This window comes from Ciconia boyciana, chromosome 5, assembly GCF_034638445.1.
Source record: "Ciconia boyciana chromosome 5, ASM3463844v1, whole genome shotgun sequence".
Lineage (NCBI taxonomy): Eukaryota > Metazoa > Chordata > Aves > Ciconiiformes > Ciconiidae > Ciconia > Ciconia boyciana.
In genome coordinates, this window is record NC_132938.1 from 65,959,719 (window position 1) to 65,976,740 (window position 17,022).

At 40.3% G+C, this 17,022-nt stretch overlaps 1 protein-coding gene across 1 annotated transcript; it reads right to left on the reverse strand.

Moving 5' to 3' along the window:
• Positions 1-817: 817 nt before the first annotated feature.
• On the reverse strand, positions 818-13,045 carry SPARCL1 (SPARC like 1). Its single transcript, XM_072862336.1, has 10 exons — positions 12,992-13,045; positions 12,810-12,863; positions 8,875-10,044; positions 7,651-7,720; positions 6,881-6,999; positions 6,148-6,268; positions 5,215-5,351; positions 3,340-3,488; positions 2,267-2,415; positions 818-846 (listed from the first exon to the last, which is right to left on the reverse strand). Exons 1-10 carry the CDS (start codon positions 13,043-13,045, stop codon positions 818-820), a joined length of 2,052 nt encoding a protein of 683 aa, XP_072718437.1.
• Positions 13,046-17,022: the final 3,977 nt, after the last annotated feature.

Sequence of the window (17,022 nt, forward strand, 5' to 3'; positions counted from 1 at the left end):
TGTGGGAGGAAGTAAGCATGTGCCTGCTAAGGAGAATAAGGAGGTGGTGGAGCTATGATATCCTCTGCTCCTTGTGATTGTGGACCTGATGCTAATCAGTTCTGACATGCATCCACACTCACCATGCTCATACAATTAGCTCATTATGCAGTTTGTCAGCAGGAATTCTGCTGTGTGGCATTGGTACTATTACTGTTGCGTATCAAGAGATGGGGGAAGAAGTATCTGAAAAGCGCTGATTTTTTTCATGTATTTTAGGAATTATGGTTTAAGGACTGGTGTATATGATCTACACTCTGTAGTTTCTTCTCCTCCTTTAAATCGAAACTGAAATTTCCATTAAACCATTGCCTTGATACCCTTTCTTTGACAAAGTTCTGACAAAACCTGTATATCTAGGTAGACTTTTATTTTGAGGCTTCTATGCAGAATGTTAAACTGACAATACAGTAAATAAAGGAAACAAGTCCTATTTCAAGGTAATTTTCTTCAGTGTGTGGTAAAATCCACATCCTATAATTCTACTGAAGAGCTTTGTGAACTGGTCAGTCATCAGGTTAGTACTATTTATTGGTTCAGAGAGATGGATACACGCAGGGGAAAACACTGGTTGTTTAGCTATGAACCACTTGGAGCAGTTAAATTTTCTGCTGTTAACAAACGTAGAACTTTTCTGCACTTGTGTTGTTTGATAAGAATGCAGTGAACCTTGTGCATCCTTTGTCTTGATAACTATGAAGCTGTTAATTACAGAAATAAATGGGATTCACACATTTCACCAGTTTTAGTGCAGCACTGGGATTCTGTTCAGCCAGGCTCAGAACAGGAGATTTTCATTTAGGTCTTCTGCAACAAAGAAGAAGAAAATGTTATTAACATTTTATGCCAAAGAGACATTTTTATGCTGTATCACTATCAAGAAAGTGATACTCTAAAGTTTCAGAGGGCACATATAGGGGAACACTATCCCTAAAAAAAAACCAAGTATGGTTGCTGCTGTCATATTCAGGAGCCATTCATTTAGACCCTTCTTGAGAGGTGCTTTCTTATCTTTAGTATTAGGTCTCCTTGATCTGTTTGTGAGCTAAGAATCCCTTCCACCCCCCTCTTCACAAATGACTGACCCTAAATGCCTCTTTGGATGAACAGTCATTGGCAGCAGTACATATGTATTACAATAACTCCTTGCAGCTACTTCCACACGTGGTTTGTGACTGGTAAATTGTCATCAGAAGAGCTGGAAAAATTCTGGGAAGAGTGAAGGCTCTGCATGTCTGACCTCTGACCAGAATCAGCCTCCGCTTAAAATGAGGGAGCTGCTAGTAGGATTTTGAACACATTTCTTCAGTCCACATGTCTAGCGAAACGCCTTCTGTTCTAGGATTAACCTGTGCTACTGTTACCCGTGCTTAATGACTGGCAGTATTATTCAGCTGTCACTCAGGGCTAGATCAGAAGAACGTAGATTGTAAAAGAATGCCTTAGGTGGAATGTAGTCATGTAAATCTCCAATTGCTATCATGACAGCTTCTGTTCAGCTGCTGCCTAATTCTAGAGACATCACCAGCACAGTAGTACCTAGCTTTCTGCTTTCCAAGAGAAGCCTCTTATGTGGATTGAGCTGAACCAAACATATGGCTAGCCCATTTAGGATTCAGAAACTCTCCCTGCCTCTGCCTAAGCCTCCTGGTGTATGCAGTCTGGTGGGCACCATCTGAGCACGTGTTGCATCAGATTAGGTAAAATAGATGGTTTGGCCTGCAACTACAGCATGATGACAGTATTTGTGTTGTATATAGTAATCTAGAGGTGAGCATAGTTACTTGATCAGTGAGAGATCTCGGTTGTTTTCCCTACTTGGCTTGAGATCTTTAAATGCATTTTCAATCAATATGCTTTGACCACTGATTTAAAAGTACAAGCTTGCTTTGCCTTTCCTTTGGCACTGAAGGATAAAACAGTGTTTCTTGAGAGGCAGACACGCAGAACATATAGGTTCAGACACCACGCAGGAATTATTTGATACTTAGTAAAAACTACCTCCCAAATTTTTCCTCATGGAAAAGATAACTCTTTTCTATCTTTATAAAACAATTCAGAACCTTGCACATCTTGCAGTCTTGTCGTTACTGTTCCATTTGCCTCTGTGCACAGTAGCAATGATCTTCTGGCTACAATTTCTTTCCTGTGTGTTGTGGTCTGAGAATGTGCCTAGTTGTGATAGGAACATTTTGTCCTGTGCATCTGCCTGTTCTTTTAGGTTTACCTTCCTTAATCCCAAAGCAGTGACACCATTCCTTCAAAGCAATGAGTTTGTCTTGGTCTCCATCACACTCTTGGAAGAAACGGGTTATGCAGTGTTCCATGGGAACAAGGGAGGCTCTCAAAGGCGCGAGCTCAGAGTGTGTTAATAATCTAAAAGAAAGAGCAGGTATGTACAGCTGTATTTCATTAATAAATCATCACGATCATCAAAGATGATCTAAGCTGCTAGAAGATGACAACAGTGGCTTTGACAGAGATACCCCGGTGGATTTTGTTGTGGTGCTTCTGTAGTGAATCTGTCCCAGGTCGCTACGATGATGTATAATACCTGATAAATTGAAATGTTTTAACTGCTATTTGTTTGCTAACATTTTTTTCTAGAACAAGTATTACTGTGACTTGTTCACAACTCCTCAGCTGTGGAGTTTTGCCGTTAATCTTCAGGAGATCAAGCTTGCAAAGGTGCTTAGCTACGCTTTAAGACAGTAGATGTGATCAGCACGAGGTATTGAGAGCCTGCAGTCTTGAAACATGGATCCCACTGCCAAGTGTCATGACCAAAAGCCTGAAATCTGAGTCATGTTCTCAGAAGCTGCAGGCTTCCTCTGAACTCTGACACTGGTGCTGTCTTATGATATCTGCTCCTTAAACTGAGGGACTTCTGTAGTATTAGTTGAAAACTATGGGTACCTCACTTGTGAATTTTTGCTGACAGGCCTCTGCGCATTGTACTTAGCCTGGTGCTCTTAGCTTCAGTAATAACAGGATCTCCTGAGCCTTGTTTTCTCCCAGGATCAGGGCATTAGTAGCTATTAAGACACTGTAGAGCTTAAGGTGTAATACATGATGATTATGAAAGGCATAGCATGTTCTGACCTAAGACATGGCTCCAGCAAAACAATGAGAGAAGTTCTGTGTTAGAGGTTAATGCCTCCTTAGAAAGAGCGGGATACTGGCTTCTATCAGCTGAGGGACTGGTCCTGTATGTAGAGAATCCTTTGAGTGGTTTAGAAAAGTAAAACAGCCTGAGCTTAAACAGCAAATCAGAACTGAACCAGCAAATTTTTTTTTTACCTGTCAACAGGGTGCTGATCAAGCTGATGAAACTGCCAGTGCACAGGATACACATACATGTGATAATTTTTCTTAAAGTCGTGCAGGAGCAGCTCAACTGCGTGGTCACCAGCCACAAGGTGCTTGTCATTCTGATAGATTTTTTTGACCTGAGCACAACAGAGAAATTGGTATTTTTTGTTTAGAGATGAAGAGAACTATCCAGCAAGGAGCTGGTTTGGAGAAATGAAACTTGATAAAATACCACTGGGTAAATGGGTTTTAGTGTTTGTGACCATACACAGCACGAAAAGCTTGCCTCAAGTAGTCCAGATGATTTTCATTGCTGTCCATGTCAACTTTGGTAGTAACTAGAAAGGAAGGGAAATTCCTGTGGCCTAATAGTCAGACTCAACTAAGCAGGGCAGTAGCCTCAGGTTGGTAGGAGATGAAACCAATTTTATCACATTTGTTGATTTTCTGTCCTGAGGCAAGCAACTCAACTTTTGGTGTGAAATTAGCCATCTCAGAAATCATCTAATTCATACCATTTAGTATGAGATGTTCCGGGTAGGTCGATGTCCCTCTTCGTAACTGTGTTAAGTAGTCTTTGGTGTTGCTCAAGCATATTTTGTATAAACCTGCTGTGACCTACTGCATGCACCTCCTACTCCAGAGTTAAAGCAGCCCAGGTCTTGGTTTAACTTAAACTATTTTCTAACAGTTATGGCTTTTTAGGCAGTTATGGCATCTATATCTTCAAAAACAAACTACGGCCACCAATTCACTTGTCATAAATCCTTCTCTTAAAAAAAAAAAAGGCCCAATGGTAATAGATGCTTACTCCATTTTAAGCCAATGTTGTCTGATGCTGCAGGTCTACTGGATGGTGGAAAACCAGCTCTTTTGTCTTAAAAATGAGCATCAGACCCGTGTAATTTTATAGTCCTTGAATATCATGGTGTAGATGGACAGTGTATGTGGCTGGATTAAAAAATGCAAATGATACCCTTAACTCTTGAGTCCATTTTCAGGTACTTTTGTATTGATGGCCAAGTACAAGGCGTGTCTTAAGAACAGAAGGGGAGCTACTTTTGGTCGGTCCAAGGCAGGGATCCCCTGCCCCAAAGAGGGTCCCTTAAACTATTGTAATTCTGTCTCAAATCCTGCTGCGTGACTGCCTGGTTACTCAGTCTCATGAGGTCCTTGAGCAGTTTTCTTCACGGTGAGTCCAAGTCCTTCCTTCGTTCCTTTGCATACCTGTGTGTGGTCAGGAGACTTTGTCCCCTACCTTCCTCTTCCAGGTCACTTAATGGAAGCTGAATGGCACAAGTCCTTTCAACTCGTGGCACTCCACAAATGAGCTCCTGGCTAGCTGTTCCCTCTTATTCTGTCTTTTAATTAGTTATCTGTACCCAGACCTTCCATCTTATGGCTGCTTAGTTTCCTCAAGTCCTTTGGAAAATGGCATTGACTGTATGAATTGGGTCATCCTTTTCTATTTATTAGTTGATCTTTCCAAGAGGTTTGTCACAAAGGACTTCCCTGAACAGAAGCTGTTTCGTGTTTTCTCAAGTGAAGAACGTTTATCTAGATGTGCAGTAATTCTGACTTTTCTGCCTCTTGTCTGTAGACACTGACTTCAAAGTAATATACTTGGCTTGCATTTGCTTGGACAAAAGGAACATTCATAGCAGAAATGTGTCTCAGCTTAAATGAGTGTGAGGGGACATGTAAGTGTATTTTGCAACTTGTGAACCTAATTGAGTCTAAATTGCCTTAACCAGAAAGGGTATGCTCATAGGAAATGGGAGAACTTGTAAGATGTGAATCACTTTTTTTTCACATGGTTAGTCCAGCTCTAACAATTTAACTGCATTGAAAAGGTTTGCTGACCTTACTCCTTTGCTTTTCAGTTAGAAATCCAGAAGTATCCAGATCACGTTCATAATATTGCATAAGGATGTTTTTGAGCCAGTCTCGCATCCGGAGGGGGAACTGATCCACTTCATAATCAGTACAGTGGGGGATGTCTGTGCCACACAGGAAAGCTTTTGTTAACAAGTGATCTGCTAAGTCCCCATTCAAGCATTTCTGAGCCAAGTTAGATTTGATTCTCACTAGCAAACTTCCAGTTAAGCCTAAAATTGGTGGAGTTGTTAATACATAAAATTGAGAATACAACTAGTGGGTTAAGTTATAAATCTACAATTCTTTGGTGCACATGCTTAACCAGTTGTGCAAGCCACAACCTTTATATATCTGTGCAGCTTCTGAGCAGAGTTGTGCAGTTAAACTGTTATCAGTCAGTTGCACAAAAGCAGAGGTCTGATAGCAAAGGAATAGTCTGGCTGAGAATGCACTTTCCTCCCAGGGTATGCAGCAATTGAAGAGCTTGGAAATCAGTTCTGGCTTTTAGATCCTGACTTCTGCAAGCATCTATGTAGTTTTTGAGGGGTTTTTTTGGACTTGACATTTTCATTTATTAATTGGCTGTAAATACTGGGTTTCTGATCAAGGTATTAAAAAAACATCTTCAGATGCTATAGCAATGGGAGCATGTAAGACAGTGCGGGGGGAACATGGCATTGACAACAAATTGGTGTAAGCACAGGAGGGATGTCTTTAGAATTCAGATGCTTGATACCCTTAAATACAGAAAAAGTGACTTTTTAGACATGTTTAGGGTTTGAAGGTCTTAATTAGCAGATAATTGATGCAGAAGGGGGAGAACACAGGAAAAAAAGCAGATAACTTAGGGCTAACTGGTGGTTAAGGCTACTGGCTCTTTATACCTAGGTGAATTCTTCATAGAAAAACAAGCCTTACATTTGCAGGAGCCCATATAGTCTAGGTGCAGCTGGCGTCCCATTTTTGTCCCTTCAAGTTGACATTTGGTGCCAAAGAGTTGACATGTGCCATCGTAAGTCTTATTATCCGTACCACAAACCTAGAGGAGGAGTAAAAAACAAAACCACCTCCACCATCACCACTGTGTTGAGAAAAATTCTGGTCACTGATATATGCATTACAATAATAAAAGTATTGTTAACATATGGCGTAGCAGTTGTGAATACCCACAGGGAATACATGTGGTCAGAAGTATTGAAAATTGTAGTTGTTATATGCCTACAAAAGGATTAGTTGTCTGCACTTACACACCCAGTTTCGAGACACTTGAATTTATTTTTGTGTGGTAGTAATAGTTCCTGAGATAGTACAGGATTATTACACTAGATATGTACTAGTATTCAGTATATGCTCTAAACCACCAAATGGATAAATAGAACTTTTAGTGACAGGGAAAAGCTGTGATCCCTGAGACACTAAGTGAAGCAGATCACTTTAGGTACTATGTAGCTACATGTGTTCGTACTATTCTCAAGCTATAGTCAGTGAGTTTGAGTACTTTATACTTACTTTTACAATTACTGGCATCACCCAAACCCACTTGCATGCTTTTTTAGGGTAGAATTATTCTAAATAACAGCAGGGGAATGTGTTACCTTGTAAACATTTTAGTTGGCTTTCCCCCATGCTGTGCGCCGAATGAAATACTTACATGCTCATAGTCCTTGGTGGAAGGGCAAGCAGCAGGATCTTGGCAAATACAGCTGGGTTTCCCTTGTTTGTCCGCATGGCAGACTTTACCTCTCTTGCAGTGGAAGTTCCTACATGGGTCTAGTGATCATAGCAAGAAGGAGGGACTGTTAGAGGGGACTGAACGAAGCCAAGTGTTTGTCAGGTTCTACTGACAGTCAAAGCAAAATACAGCCCAATATTCACCAAGAAGTCAAGTGTTTTTTTAAGTTTGCTAAAATGCAGCTGCATCTTGTACTGAATAAAGCAAACCAAACTTTTAATTATGATTTTTGTGAGACTTCTAGCAGTCCCAGGTTTGAGATGGATGCAGAAATAAATTTCTCAGAAAAAGCTATTTCTTCTATAAGGACTGACATTCACTTCCAGCTTCCTTTGGTGAAACTTATCCCATCTGTCTTTGCTGAATCTAGCACTGGCACTTGTCCCAGTCCTAGTCGAATTTGAGCTACTGTTCTGAAACTGAACAGTTTCAATGCAAGGTAATTCCATTTCTGAAACTGACACAAACATTTGTGCACTGTCTACAAAGGTTTTTCACAAACAAATGAGTAAATCCAAGGGTGTATGGAAGGGACTCTCTGGGAACATAATTGTGATGCAGGATTATGCACAAGCACAGTTCAGTCTTGTGAAATCGCCTGCTGCCAAAGGCAGAAAAGAAATGCAGACCAGCAGATTCCCCAGCCACAGAGAGTTAGTAGTTACATGATGGCTTTGCTTGTGGCTTACCCAGGAGAGCCTTCTCACTCCCATTGCTTGCACTTTCCATCTCACCATAGGAACTGCCTGTAGTCTTAACCTGTACAGTTACAGAGACATAAGCAGAAGTTGTGGTAAATCTTGGGAAGAAAAAAAATACTTGGACAAAATTTTTTCAGGTACAAATATAGAGCTGCTGACTGAGGCACAGTTTGCTCTGCTTGCAGCAGAAAGAGGTTGCTATGCAAAATGCATGAAAAATGCATAAAGCCTCTGGTAGTATTAAGGCACTGTTATTTGGAAAAAAATAAAAAAAGTAGGAGGTGGAGAGAGAGAAACAGGAGCTCAGTAAGGCCTGAGCACCTAGAGGTTCTGCACTACCTGACATACAGCAGCGTAGTGCCTCGAGGTTGGCAGAACTGGTGCTTCAAGTCTTAGTTTGCACCAGGACTCTCCAGGTCAGCAAGCATGAACTGCCTCTCAATAGTGCCTGGGAACAGCAGCACCGTGAGCTGCCAGGCCAGACACATGAAGCAGGAGTAGAAGGGAAGGATGCGTCTTCAGTTCTCACCCTTCTTTCGTGCTGTGGGGAGGTGCCTGCCTGCTTTCAAATGGATGCTTCATATAATTTTTTTAATATTACAGATCCTTATTTAACAGCCATAGGAAAACTCACTCCTTTCTTTTGAACAACACCCCGATAGTCCACTTGTTATCTAATGACTGACTGGGGTACGGGAGATCTACGTGCAACATCCTTTGTCTGAAGGGACAAAGCCCACATCCTTCATCTTGTGCGAAAGTGCCCTAGCCACTAGGATGGTAATTATTCCGGGGACTCTAGCCCTGCCTTTCCAAGCTGTTCACTTTCATATGGTAGTGTTTAAAATCTTTGGGAGAGAGGAGTGGGAAACAGGCTTTCCTAGTTAGCTTGAGACTGGGTTTCAGGTTTTGTGTCTGTGTATCCATATTTATTTATATATTTCATTACACAGCTCATCGGGGCTGGAGCTCTTACATGAATTGTGCTCACTTCCTTTCTGGTACAGTTCATCTAAATGTTATATGTGAAGTGACACAGCATGAACCAGATGAATAGTGAATAAAAGGGGAGATAAGACTTCTGCATATTAATAAATTATTACACCTGCTTTTCTCCAAAATGTCCTTTCAATCATCAGGAATTTAAATTTGGGACTGGTCCGTCCCCCTCCCTTTTTCTAGTATTCCAACTTTATTTTAAAGAGAATTTACCTTATCTTCACTTTCCATTGAATGTGTGTTCTGAACAGAGCTACTCATTTCCAGTTGTTGCTCACTGTCAGAATTAGGTGGCTCATGATCGTAATCACCTTGTTCAGAGTGAATAAGGTCTTTAATCTTGACATCTTGGTAATCCTCGGTCTCTCTACGAACTGCAGTGTCATCTTCGGTAGTTCCTTCCCCTTCATGCTCAGTACTGGTGCTCTCCTGGTCATTACTCTGGATTCTCTCTTCTTCCTCATAGGCTGCTTCTTTCCAGGTATTGCTGAGGTCTTCCTCACCATCAGCATCACCACTGTCGTGACCATCATCATCAACATTACTGTCCTCCGTATCTTGTCTTTTCACCACTGTGTCGTGATCACTCTGATAGTTTACTTGAATATTGTCTTTCCTGTCTTGGCTTTGCCATTTGTCATCCTGATCTTCGTTATGGGTTTTTTGAAAGAGGGGGATTTCTTCTTTATAGGGCTGCTTCTGGCTGTTCTCCCTTTCTTCTTCCTCTAGGTCAAATTTCTCACCATGTCTCTTGGTTATCCAGATTGGTTGACTGGAATCTCCCAGGATTTCATCAGATTGCATACTGTTTTCATTTTGCTGTCTTTTGTATTGGTTACCTTGATTTGTCTGGTGGCCTTTGTGCTTTGTATCTCTGTAATCAGTTTCTTCACCCCATTCCTCATCCTCTTCTTCCACACCTCCTTCATCACTTTCACTGTTTTTTTCAGATAGGCCAACTGTATTTTTATTATATTTCCACGTGTTATGCTCACGATTGAGACTGAGAGCATCCACTGGATTTTCTGTGTTGCCCAGAACATGTTGATTGGCCGTACTACTGTGTTTCTCATGCCTCCTGAACTGGTAATGCTCAGAGCTGGACTGTTCTCTGCCACTGCTTCCAGAGTCACTGTCCTGGTTATCAGAAGCCAAACCTGGTTTATTGTGCAGTGCAAGGGAATTGATGCCTTTTAGGCTATTTTCCACTTGATGCTCTCTACCAGTTCTTCCTTGTTTTCTAGTGGTCTGGGGCTCATCCTTGTGCTCAGCATCTGGTATTGATACCTCTGGGTTTAGGTTTTTGTGACTGGGCAGCAAATCACCCTTGTCCACATACCGTGTGTTCTCTTCCTTTAGGGCTTCAAGGCGAATATCTTCAGTCTTAAAAAAAAAAAAGTAGATTAATAAATCTTAGAATTTATTTGAAGTCAATGCAATGTTATTTTTGCATTATATTGCAAAGCATGACACTGACTTTATTTGTTTTCTTTGTAAATGCTTCTCTCAAGCTAGCCCAGAGCATGAAATTCACAGGTGATGTAATTTCCATTTCTCAACAAATTTGTTTATCTGTCCCTTCTTTTATTGCTGGAGTTTCTGAAAAAGTCTATGCACTCTGTTTAAGATCTCATAGGAGACAGATGCATATGGGTGTCTTGTGAAATCTCAAAATGCTTAATTAGTAATCCAGTGTCATAACTTCAGGCACTTGTAGGCTGCAGTAATTATCATTTACCTCAGAGAAGGGGGATGTGGTACTTCCTTCACAGATAAATGGGAGGCCTGGGAAAAGAGGGGCGGGGGAGAGAGCGCACCTTTCACGAGGTGTTGTGATAGTAATTACTGAGGAGTGCACTGCATCTTAACTATTTCATAATCAATGTATTCATCTACTTTGAGTCTGATACATCCTGATGAATTCAGCTAGGAAGCAATGAACTATTGTATTTGGTGGCAACTACTGTATCATAAGCTCACTAGCAGGAGTCGTAGGTGTTTGCTGAGTGGCTTTTTGTTTTTTGCATGCTGTCAAGCCAATAGGAAAACTAGTAACTTCAGTGGAAAAGGTTCAAATGGTTGAGGAGGAAGGAGGTTAGCTCTTGTTGCAGCAATTGCCTTTCTGCTGCTGTTAGCATCACAGCAGCTGCTGGGTGACTACAGGCACTTCCAATAGCAGCAACATCTGATGTATTTCGGAATCACACCTATGGATGTTCAGTGTTGCTTATTGCTTACTACAATATAGCACCTGATGCTGATTTTCCTTAAAGCTTTTGGGAGGTTTATTTATGAAGATGAGACCTTCTCAGTGCCGAAGTTGCTGGAATAGCATTTCCTTTAGTGTAGGCAGTCATGACTGCTTGGAAACAAACGCTCCACTAACAAATACTTATACAAATTTTAAAAAATGGTAGGATTAGAAATATTAATTTGGCTCTTGGCAGATCAGCTATATCCTATTTCCTAATGTCAAAGTGGTATCTGAGTATTTTACAAGTTTGTCTTTTGCCTACTGTACTTGCTGATGCAGGAAAAGTACTAGGCAATATATTCACTATGTAATTTCCAACTCTTTTTAAGGGAAAGATTGTATGTTTGCTTAAATCTAACAAATTCAGTGAAGAGCTAGCTTTTCCAGATTAAATGCACATTTCTTGGAGGCCTTATAAAAAATTATCTATGTGTTACCAAGCACCTCAAGCTGATATTAAAACATTTGAAAATTAAGTTTCAAGAACAGGGGTTTTTTACATGTGTTTTTGGGCACTGTAGTGTACAACATATTATATGTCTTTAAGCAAAAAGCAGTCTTCGGTGAAGGGCTTCCAGTCCTATAGTTAGAAAATATAAGGCCAAATAGTCATTAAGATTGTATATTATGAGTGCCTGTATTTGAAGCAGTAGTTTGAGAAAGATGTGGCTCATGTCTCGACAGGAAGCCTTGTTATGCACCACAACCTCAGTGCAGAGATGTGTTTGGATGTGGCTTTTAGCTGCTGCTTTTTGTTATACCTTTGTCCCCAGGATAAAATAAACTTTTAGAACTTGGTTGATTGTGAAGATACTTGGGTCTCTTAATATGATGGCAAATTTCAGTCAATGTAGCTGTAATTAGCTACTGTTAGGGGACAACTGGCCTTTGATAGATGTTGCATATTCACTTGGAACTGATGATTCGTTGGATATTCCAATGTTTTGTTTTGATGCGAGTGTCTTCTGTATGAGTTGTTTCTGGGAGACAGCTGTAGGCTGCAAACTAGTCTTTATACCATAATTTGTTCTGCTGGATACTTCATTAGGAAAAATTAATATTTTGGTTTTCATAATGCAGAGCACCATCCAGATTGACGTGAAGTGCATCTGGAAAGCTGCACAGAGTGGGATATAATTCATAATTTTAAAAAAGGTTAGCATAAGAGTTGGGATTTTACGTTTCTTACTACAGAGCATGCTCTGAATTTAGTTGTTCCAAAACATTCATTGGCTTGGAGCCAAGGTCCGTTGTGTCCAAACCACAAATGCTCACCAGAATGGTGCAATAAAAAGGAATTTGAATTGGGTCAACCATGAATGCAAAATTGTGAGCTCTGTCATTAGCGTGCATATATGGCATAGGGCTGCTGAAGTAATCTGTCTCATTACCATCAGAGCTGTGTATCTGGCTTGTTAACCACAGTGTACTTTTCCCAGATGAGCTGTATCTAATGCTCTGTATCGTGAATAATGAAACATACGGTGGCTAAAATTCTTACGTGTTTGAAACTGTGTATGATCACTTGGTGTGATAAATTGAGGGTTGCATCCTCCTTGTTTACTGGAGCAGTGATAACCACAGGTTCAACTGTTAGTGGAGCTTATTGTTTGTACAAATATGGGTGTAATGATTATATGTGGGGATTTATTTGAGGTAATTTTTTCAAATAAGTGAAACTTCTGTTGTGAGCTTTAGATTTTGTCCTGTTCTGTTTCTAGCTATATAATGTGTGAGGCATGAGATGCTTGGTACTAATTCTTGGGATGAGAGGGGGCCTACATTTTTTGAACCTAAATCAATTTGCCAACCACTTTGTATGTGCTAACGTGTCTTATATATTTGAGATTAATAATATAGGTTGCCTCTTAATGTTAAAGAACAAGAAGAGTACCTTTTCTGGAGTTTTCTGTCCATGGGTTCCGAGTTTGTAGTTTAAGGGATGGGTCTAGAATAGACAAATATATTCAATATCTGCATGTAAATAAAAATCTTGTATAGGTCAATGGGATAACATGGAGTATTCACAGAATGGGAAATTAAGTGCCCAGTAATAATAGCATGATGAGGACTTACTGGAATAGCAAAAGCTGATCCTACAAGACAAATGAAGAGAGCTACAGCCTTCATGCTTTTCAGGTCTCGTTAACGGTACAGTGGTAGAGTTTAGTGGTTTCCTTTCTGCAAGCAACATGAAAAGAAATAAAGTTAGGATTTGGATATAATGGTCTAGAAATGACTGATGGAAGCAATGTAGTGGCTGCTGTAAGTTGCTTAGTCTGAAGACCCACAAAATTTCCATGCAGTGTCCAGTTGTATGTAAACTCAGGTGTTAGATCAGCTTATCTAGAGGACACTTTGGTCTTAGTTCTTTTACAGGACTTAAGCTGTATGCTGTGTTCCCAAACTCTAGTGGTGTTGCTAAAAGGTAGAGTTATGAATGTACATAGGTTCAGCCCTGTAAATAAATATTTATCCACTCTTCTGAGATACTGCTTTGTAAAAAATGTTCCTTTTTATTTGGTTCTGAGACAATGCCTGTTTGTGGCATCTCTGCAGCCAAGATGTTTCCTGGCTGCTCTCCTTTGTGGCTGTAGTAGGAAGAATTAAGTAGTGAAGTTCTGCTCAGCAGGTCTCAAAGCCCAGAAATGCTGTCCAGGCTGCTTGACAGACGGGTGCAGTCCTGCTTTGGAAGCAACAAACCCAACTCTGCTGCGCAGTAGTGTGTGAGACGGATGGCTGGAAGAACATGCAATGCATTAGGAATTTCTTCAGTCTATGCTAATATCCTCATGTGAGTGAAAGACAGGCAACTAATTTTTACCTCAGATGTCACCAGCAAATTTTCTCACTTTTGCAGTGCACATGAACTGGAAGTTTCTATGACTGTAGCTGTATCACTGGAAGAAGCAAAAATAAACAAGTCATATTGTTTCTGTTTCCCCTTCTTTTTTTTTTTACTGTATTGCTTTCTTGTTCTTTTTCATTTCCTCCTGTTTTTTTTTTCTGTATTCGTACAGAGTCAGTAGGATTTTCACTCTGCTTCTTTTTCTGCTCTCATTCTACTGGCTGTTCTTCCTTGAAAATTGTCGTCTTGGTCTTCATCCCCCGCCCTTGCCCTTTAAAATATTTTCACTTTCCACCCAACATAGGTCCTTTTTCATTGCTTCCCTCTTTCCTAATGAAACACATATCACTGTGTCCTTAGTTGAAGAACATTATCTTTTGCTAGTTGAACTCCCTGGCATATGAAGAAACTGGCAGTTAGGTCAACCATATTTAATCACATGAGGCTCAATGTATGGTTTTAAAATGTTGTTTACCCAGATGGGTTTTCTTGGGGAGGGGAAGGAACCCAAAACCCCAAAAGGAGAATTCCAGGAGAGCTTGTGTTTATGGGAGCCAGAATAGTGAAGCGAGAAGCAAGGACTTTGAGCAGTACATTGATTTTTGGTGTAGAAGCTTGCAAAAGCATCCTGGCTACTGCTGTGCTTAGATCTGAAGGGTACACTTTGGAAGATCCCTGTGTTATACATTATTTAATGTCAATATCTTTTAGTTAATGAAGAGCAAAATACTTCATTAGTGGGGCATATCTAGTATGCAAACCTTTTTTCTTGCAGTTAACTGATTTAGTCCCCAAATTATCTCCTACCTAATTATCTGTTATCTCTTTGGCATCCAGAGTTAGTTGTTTAAGGTATTTTCAGAGGGAAAGACAGAATACAACAAAGGCCATTAATGAGCATATGCAAAATGCCTCACTGGACTGTGTACGGGCAGTCACTTCAGATTAAGGCAAGTTTTGTTAGACTGAGAGTCATGCAGATGACTTGCCAGAAACACAGGGGCATAATCCAATTTCATGTATAGCCCTAAAAACTGTATACTGTGCTTTTGAAGGCCTGGCAAATGACTGAGGAAAGAAGCATTTGAATTAGGTAGTCTTGATGTCTGTTTCCCTCTGCTCCTGGTGAGCAACACAGCTCTGGGCATGCCACTTAACTGAGTTTCTTTTTTCTAAAAATCTCATTTGTCATACTTGTTTTGGTAAACTAGTTTGAGAGCTATAAATGAAAATCTCTGCATGTTGTATTTTATTTATAATTACAATTTTTGAATTTGGCTCTGTCACTGGCTATAAAAGCTGCCTCTGCTACTTTTGTCCAAATAATGAAAAAGTGGTTGGAATAAATCTGAGTTGAGGTGGCAGGACAGGGCTTTTGTATTTTTCTCTTAGTAACTAGCCCACAGTGGCCCATAGGAAGCATTAAGTCTTTAATTATTGGGGAAGTTTGACCACCTTGAATAGAGTACAGGAACATAGTCTAGTTGAGTATCTTTTTTTTTTTCTAGTCATGAGGAATGAGTTTTCAGGGATTTATAATATTTCCTCCAGTAGGATAATCTGCCCCAAACATTAAGTAGCATTTCAAAACACGCTCTTAAACTGTAATGCATGTGCAAGTATTGCCAGTGTTAATTCCTGGGTTTTGCCTTTCTGAATATGGCAGCAATATCTGATATCAGCAATATCAATTCCTGTGCAATAAGTGTCTCCTCCCACTGTTTTCAGAGCAAGGAATTTTTGGGTTTAGATGGTGCCTCATAGTGGACCTGACTGCTCTAAGTTAACCATGTAATTCTGTGTCTCCTTTCTGTGATACCAGTCCCATTGTGCAGCCAGTACAGGGAGCTGTTTGCAACTGGTGGCTGGAAACTGGCCAGACAAGCTCAATAGCCATAGTTATAAAGATTTTTTCAATGCTGATGGTACTCATGAAGGGAAAGCAGTAGGGGAAGCTGGGATGACTGTTATAAAAGCTGCAAAGTCAATCACAACAGACACTTCAACAGGGAGGAAGAAAAAAAAATCTTTGTACAATGGATTGTGGTCCCTTCTATCCTCCAGGGGTGAAAGGAGTGTTTCTGTTGGTGTCACTCCATGTTTGGTTAGACTCTGGGAGCTCGGTTGTGCAATATGCCAAGACCTTTTGCCAGAATCCAGGAGAACCTTTTTGCTTGCTACATAATCCATGTGAACGGTTTTAGGTGGTTTGCTGGAGCAGGAGCCAAGGGATTTGCAGCTTGAAGGGTAAAGATCTTAGTGAGGGAAAAAAACCAAGGAACTCTTCCTGCAAGCCTACAGCCCTTTTTGCTGCAAAGGTTGTGACTCATGGCAATGGGATTTTTGTACTTGCTCATTTAGTCTTTCAGTGTTAGAAAGGAAAAGTCATTTTTGCTGAAGTAATAGAATAGCCAGCCTGAACAGGTGCAGAGATGAGAAAGCTCTTGTGGGTCGAATGTAATATATGGCAATTAAGATGATGGTGATGAAAGAAATTGAGCATTAGCTAATTGTCATATGATGCAAGGATCTGCATTATGAAATTCACTTTTTTTACACTGAAATCAAAGTGAAGACACTTTGTTCTTGCTTTAATTTCCAAATTTATCCTAAAGAATAGGATTTCTAAAAACAAGCTTTTGTAACATATGAGATTAATAGAACTGTCGGTAAAGAACTATTACACAAGAAGCTATTTTAAAAGCAAGCAGACATCCCTCTGGAGAAATGCAGTCACTATACTCTGCAGGAAATTCTGCAGGAAAACTTAGACAAAAGATGAATATGAAATTTCTTGAATATGATTTTTTTTGACCAAGAAATGAGGAATTTAACAATACTTCAGCTTGGGGTATTGAGAAAGCCATGCTAACTAGGCCATCCACCCCTTTTTCAGGCTTGGAAAGAAGAATATGTTTTGCCTGAAACTTGGAGGAGGCAAAAGCTCTGAGTTGTTTATTCCATCACAGTGGGTTCCCAGCAAGATACATGTAGCTCAGCTTAAAATGGAAAAAAAAAATTGCTTTTCTTGATGTGGATGCTCCCAGTAAACAACCCCTGAATGACCCTTTTTCAGAGGACAGTGCACAGCTGCTGAGCTGAGATGGAGCTAAGGGTGCTTTGGTGCACTCAGTCTTATTGAACACAGATGCAGTGGGCCATGTTAGACAGCTCCAAGGTAGGATCCTGCAGCTGCCACACAGTGAAGTACGTCCAGCTTGTGAGAGCTTCTGCCAGGACTTGAGCAGAGTTGCTTTAT

What these genes read in the sequence shown, in the direction of transcription:
- SPARCL1 (XM_072862336.1), bottom strand. Translation starts at nt 13,045, where the DNA reads ATGAAGGCTGTAGCTCTCTTCATTTGTCTTGTAGGATCAGCTTTTGCT. An exon ending in GACAGAAAACTCCAGAAAAG is followed by an intron (nt 10,045 to 12,809) that starts GTACTCTTCTTG and finishes TTTTTTTTTAAG; the next exon opens with ACTGAAGATATTCGCCTTGA. An exon ending in GAGTGAGAAGGCTCTCCTGG is followed by an intron (nt 7,000 to 7,650) that starts GTAAGCCACAAG and finishes TATGATCACTAG; the next exon opens with ACCCATGTAGGAACTTCCAC.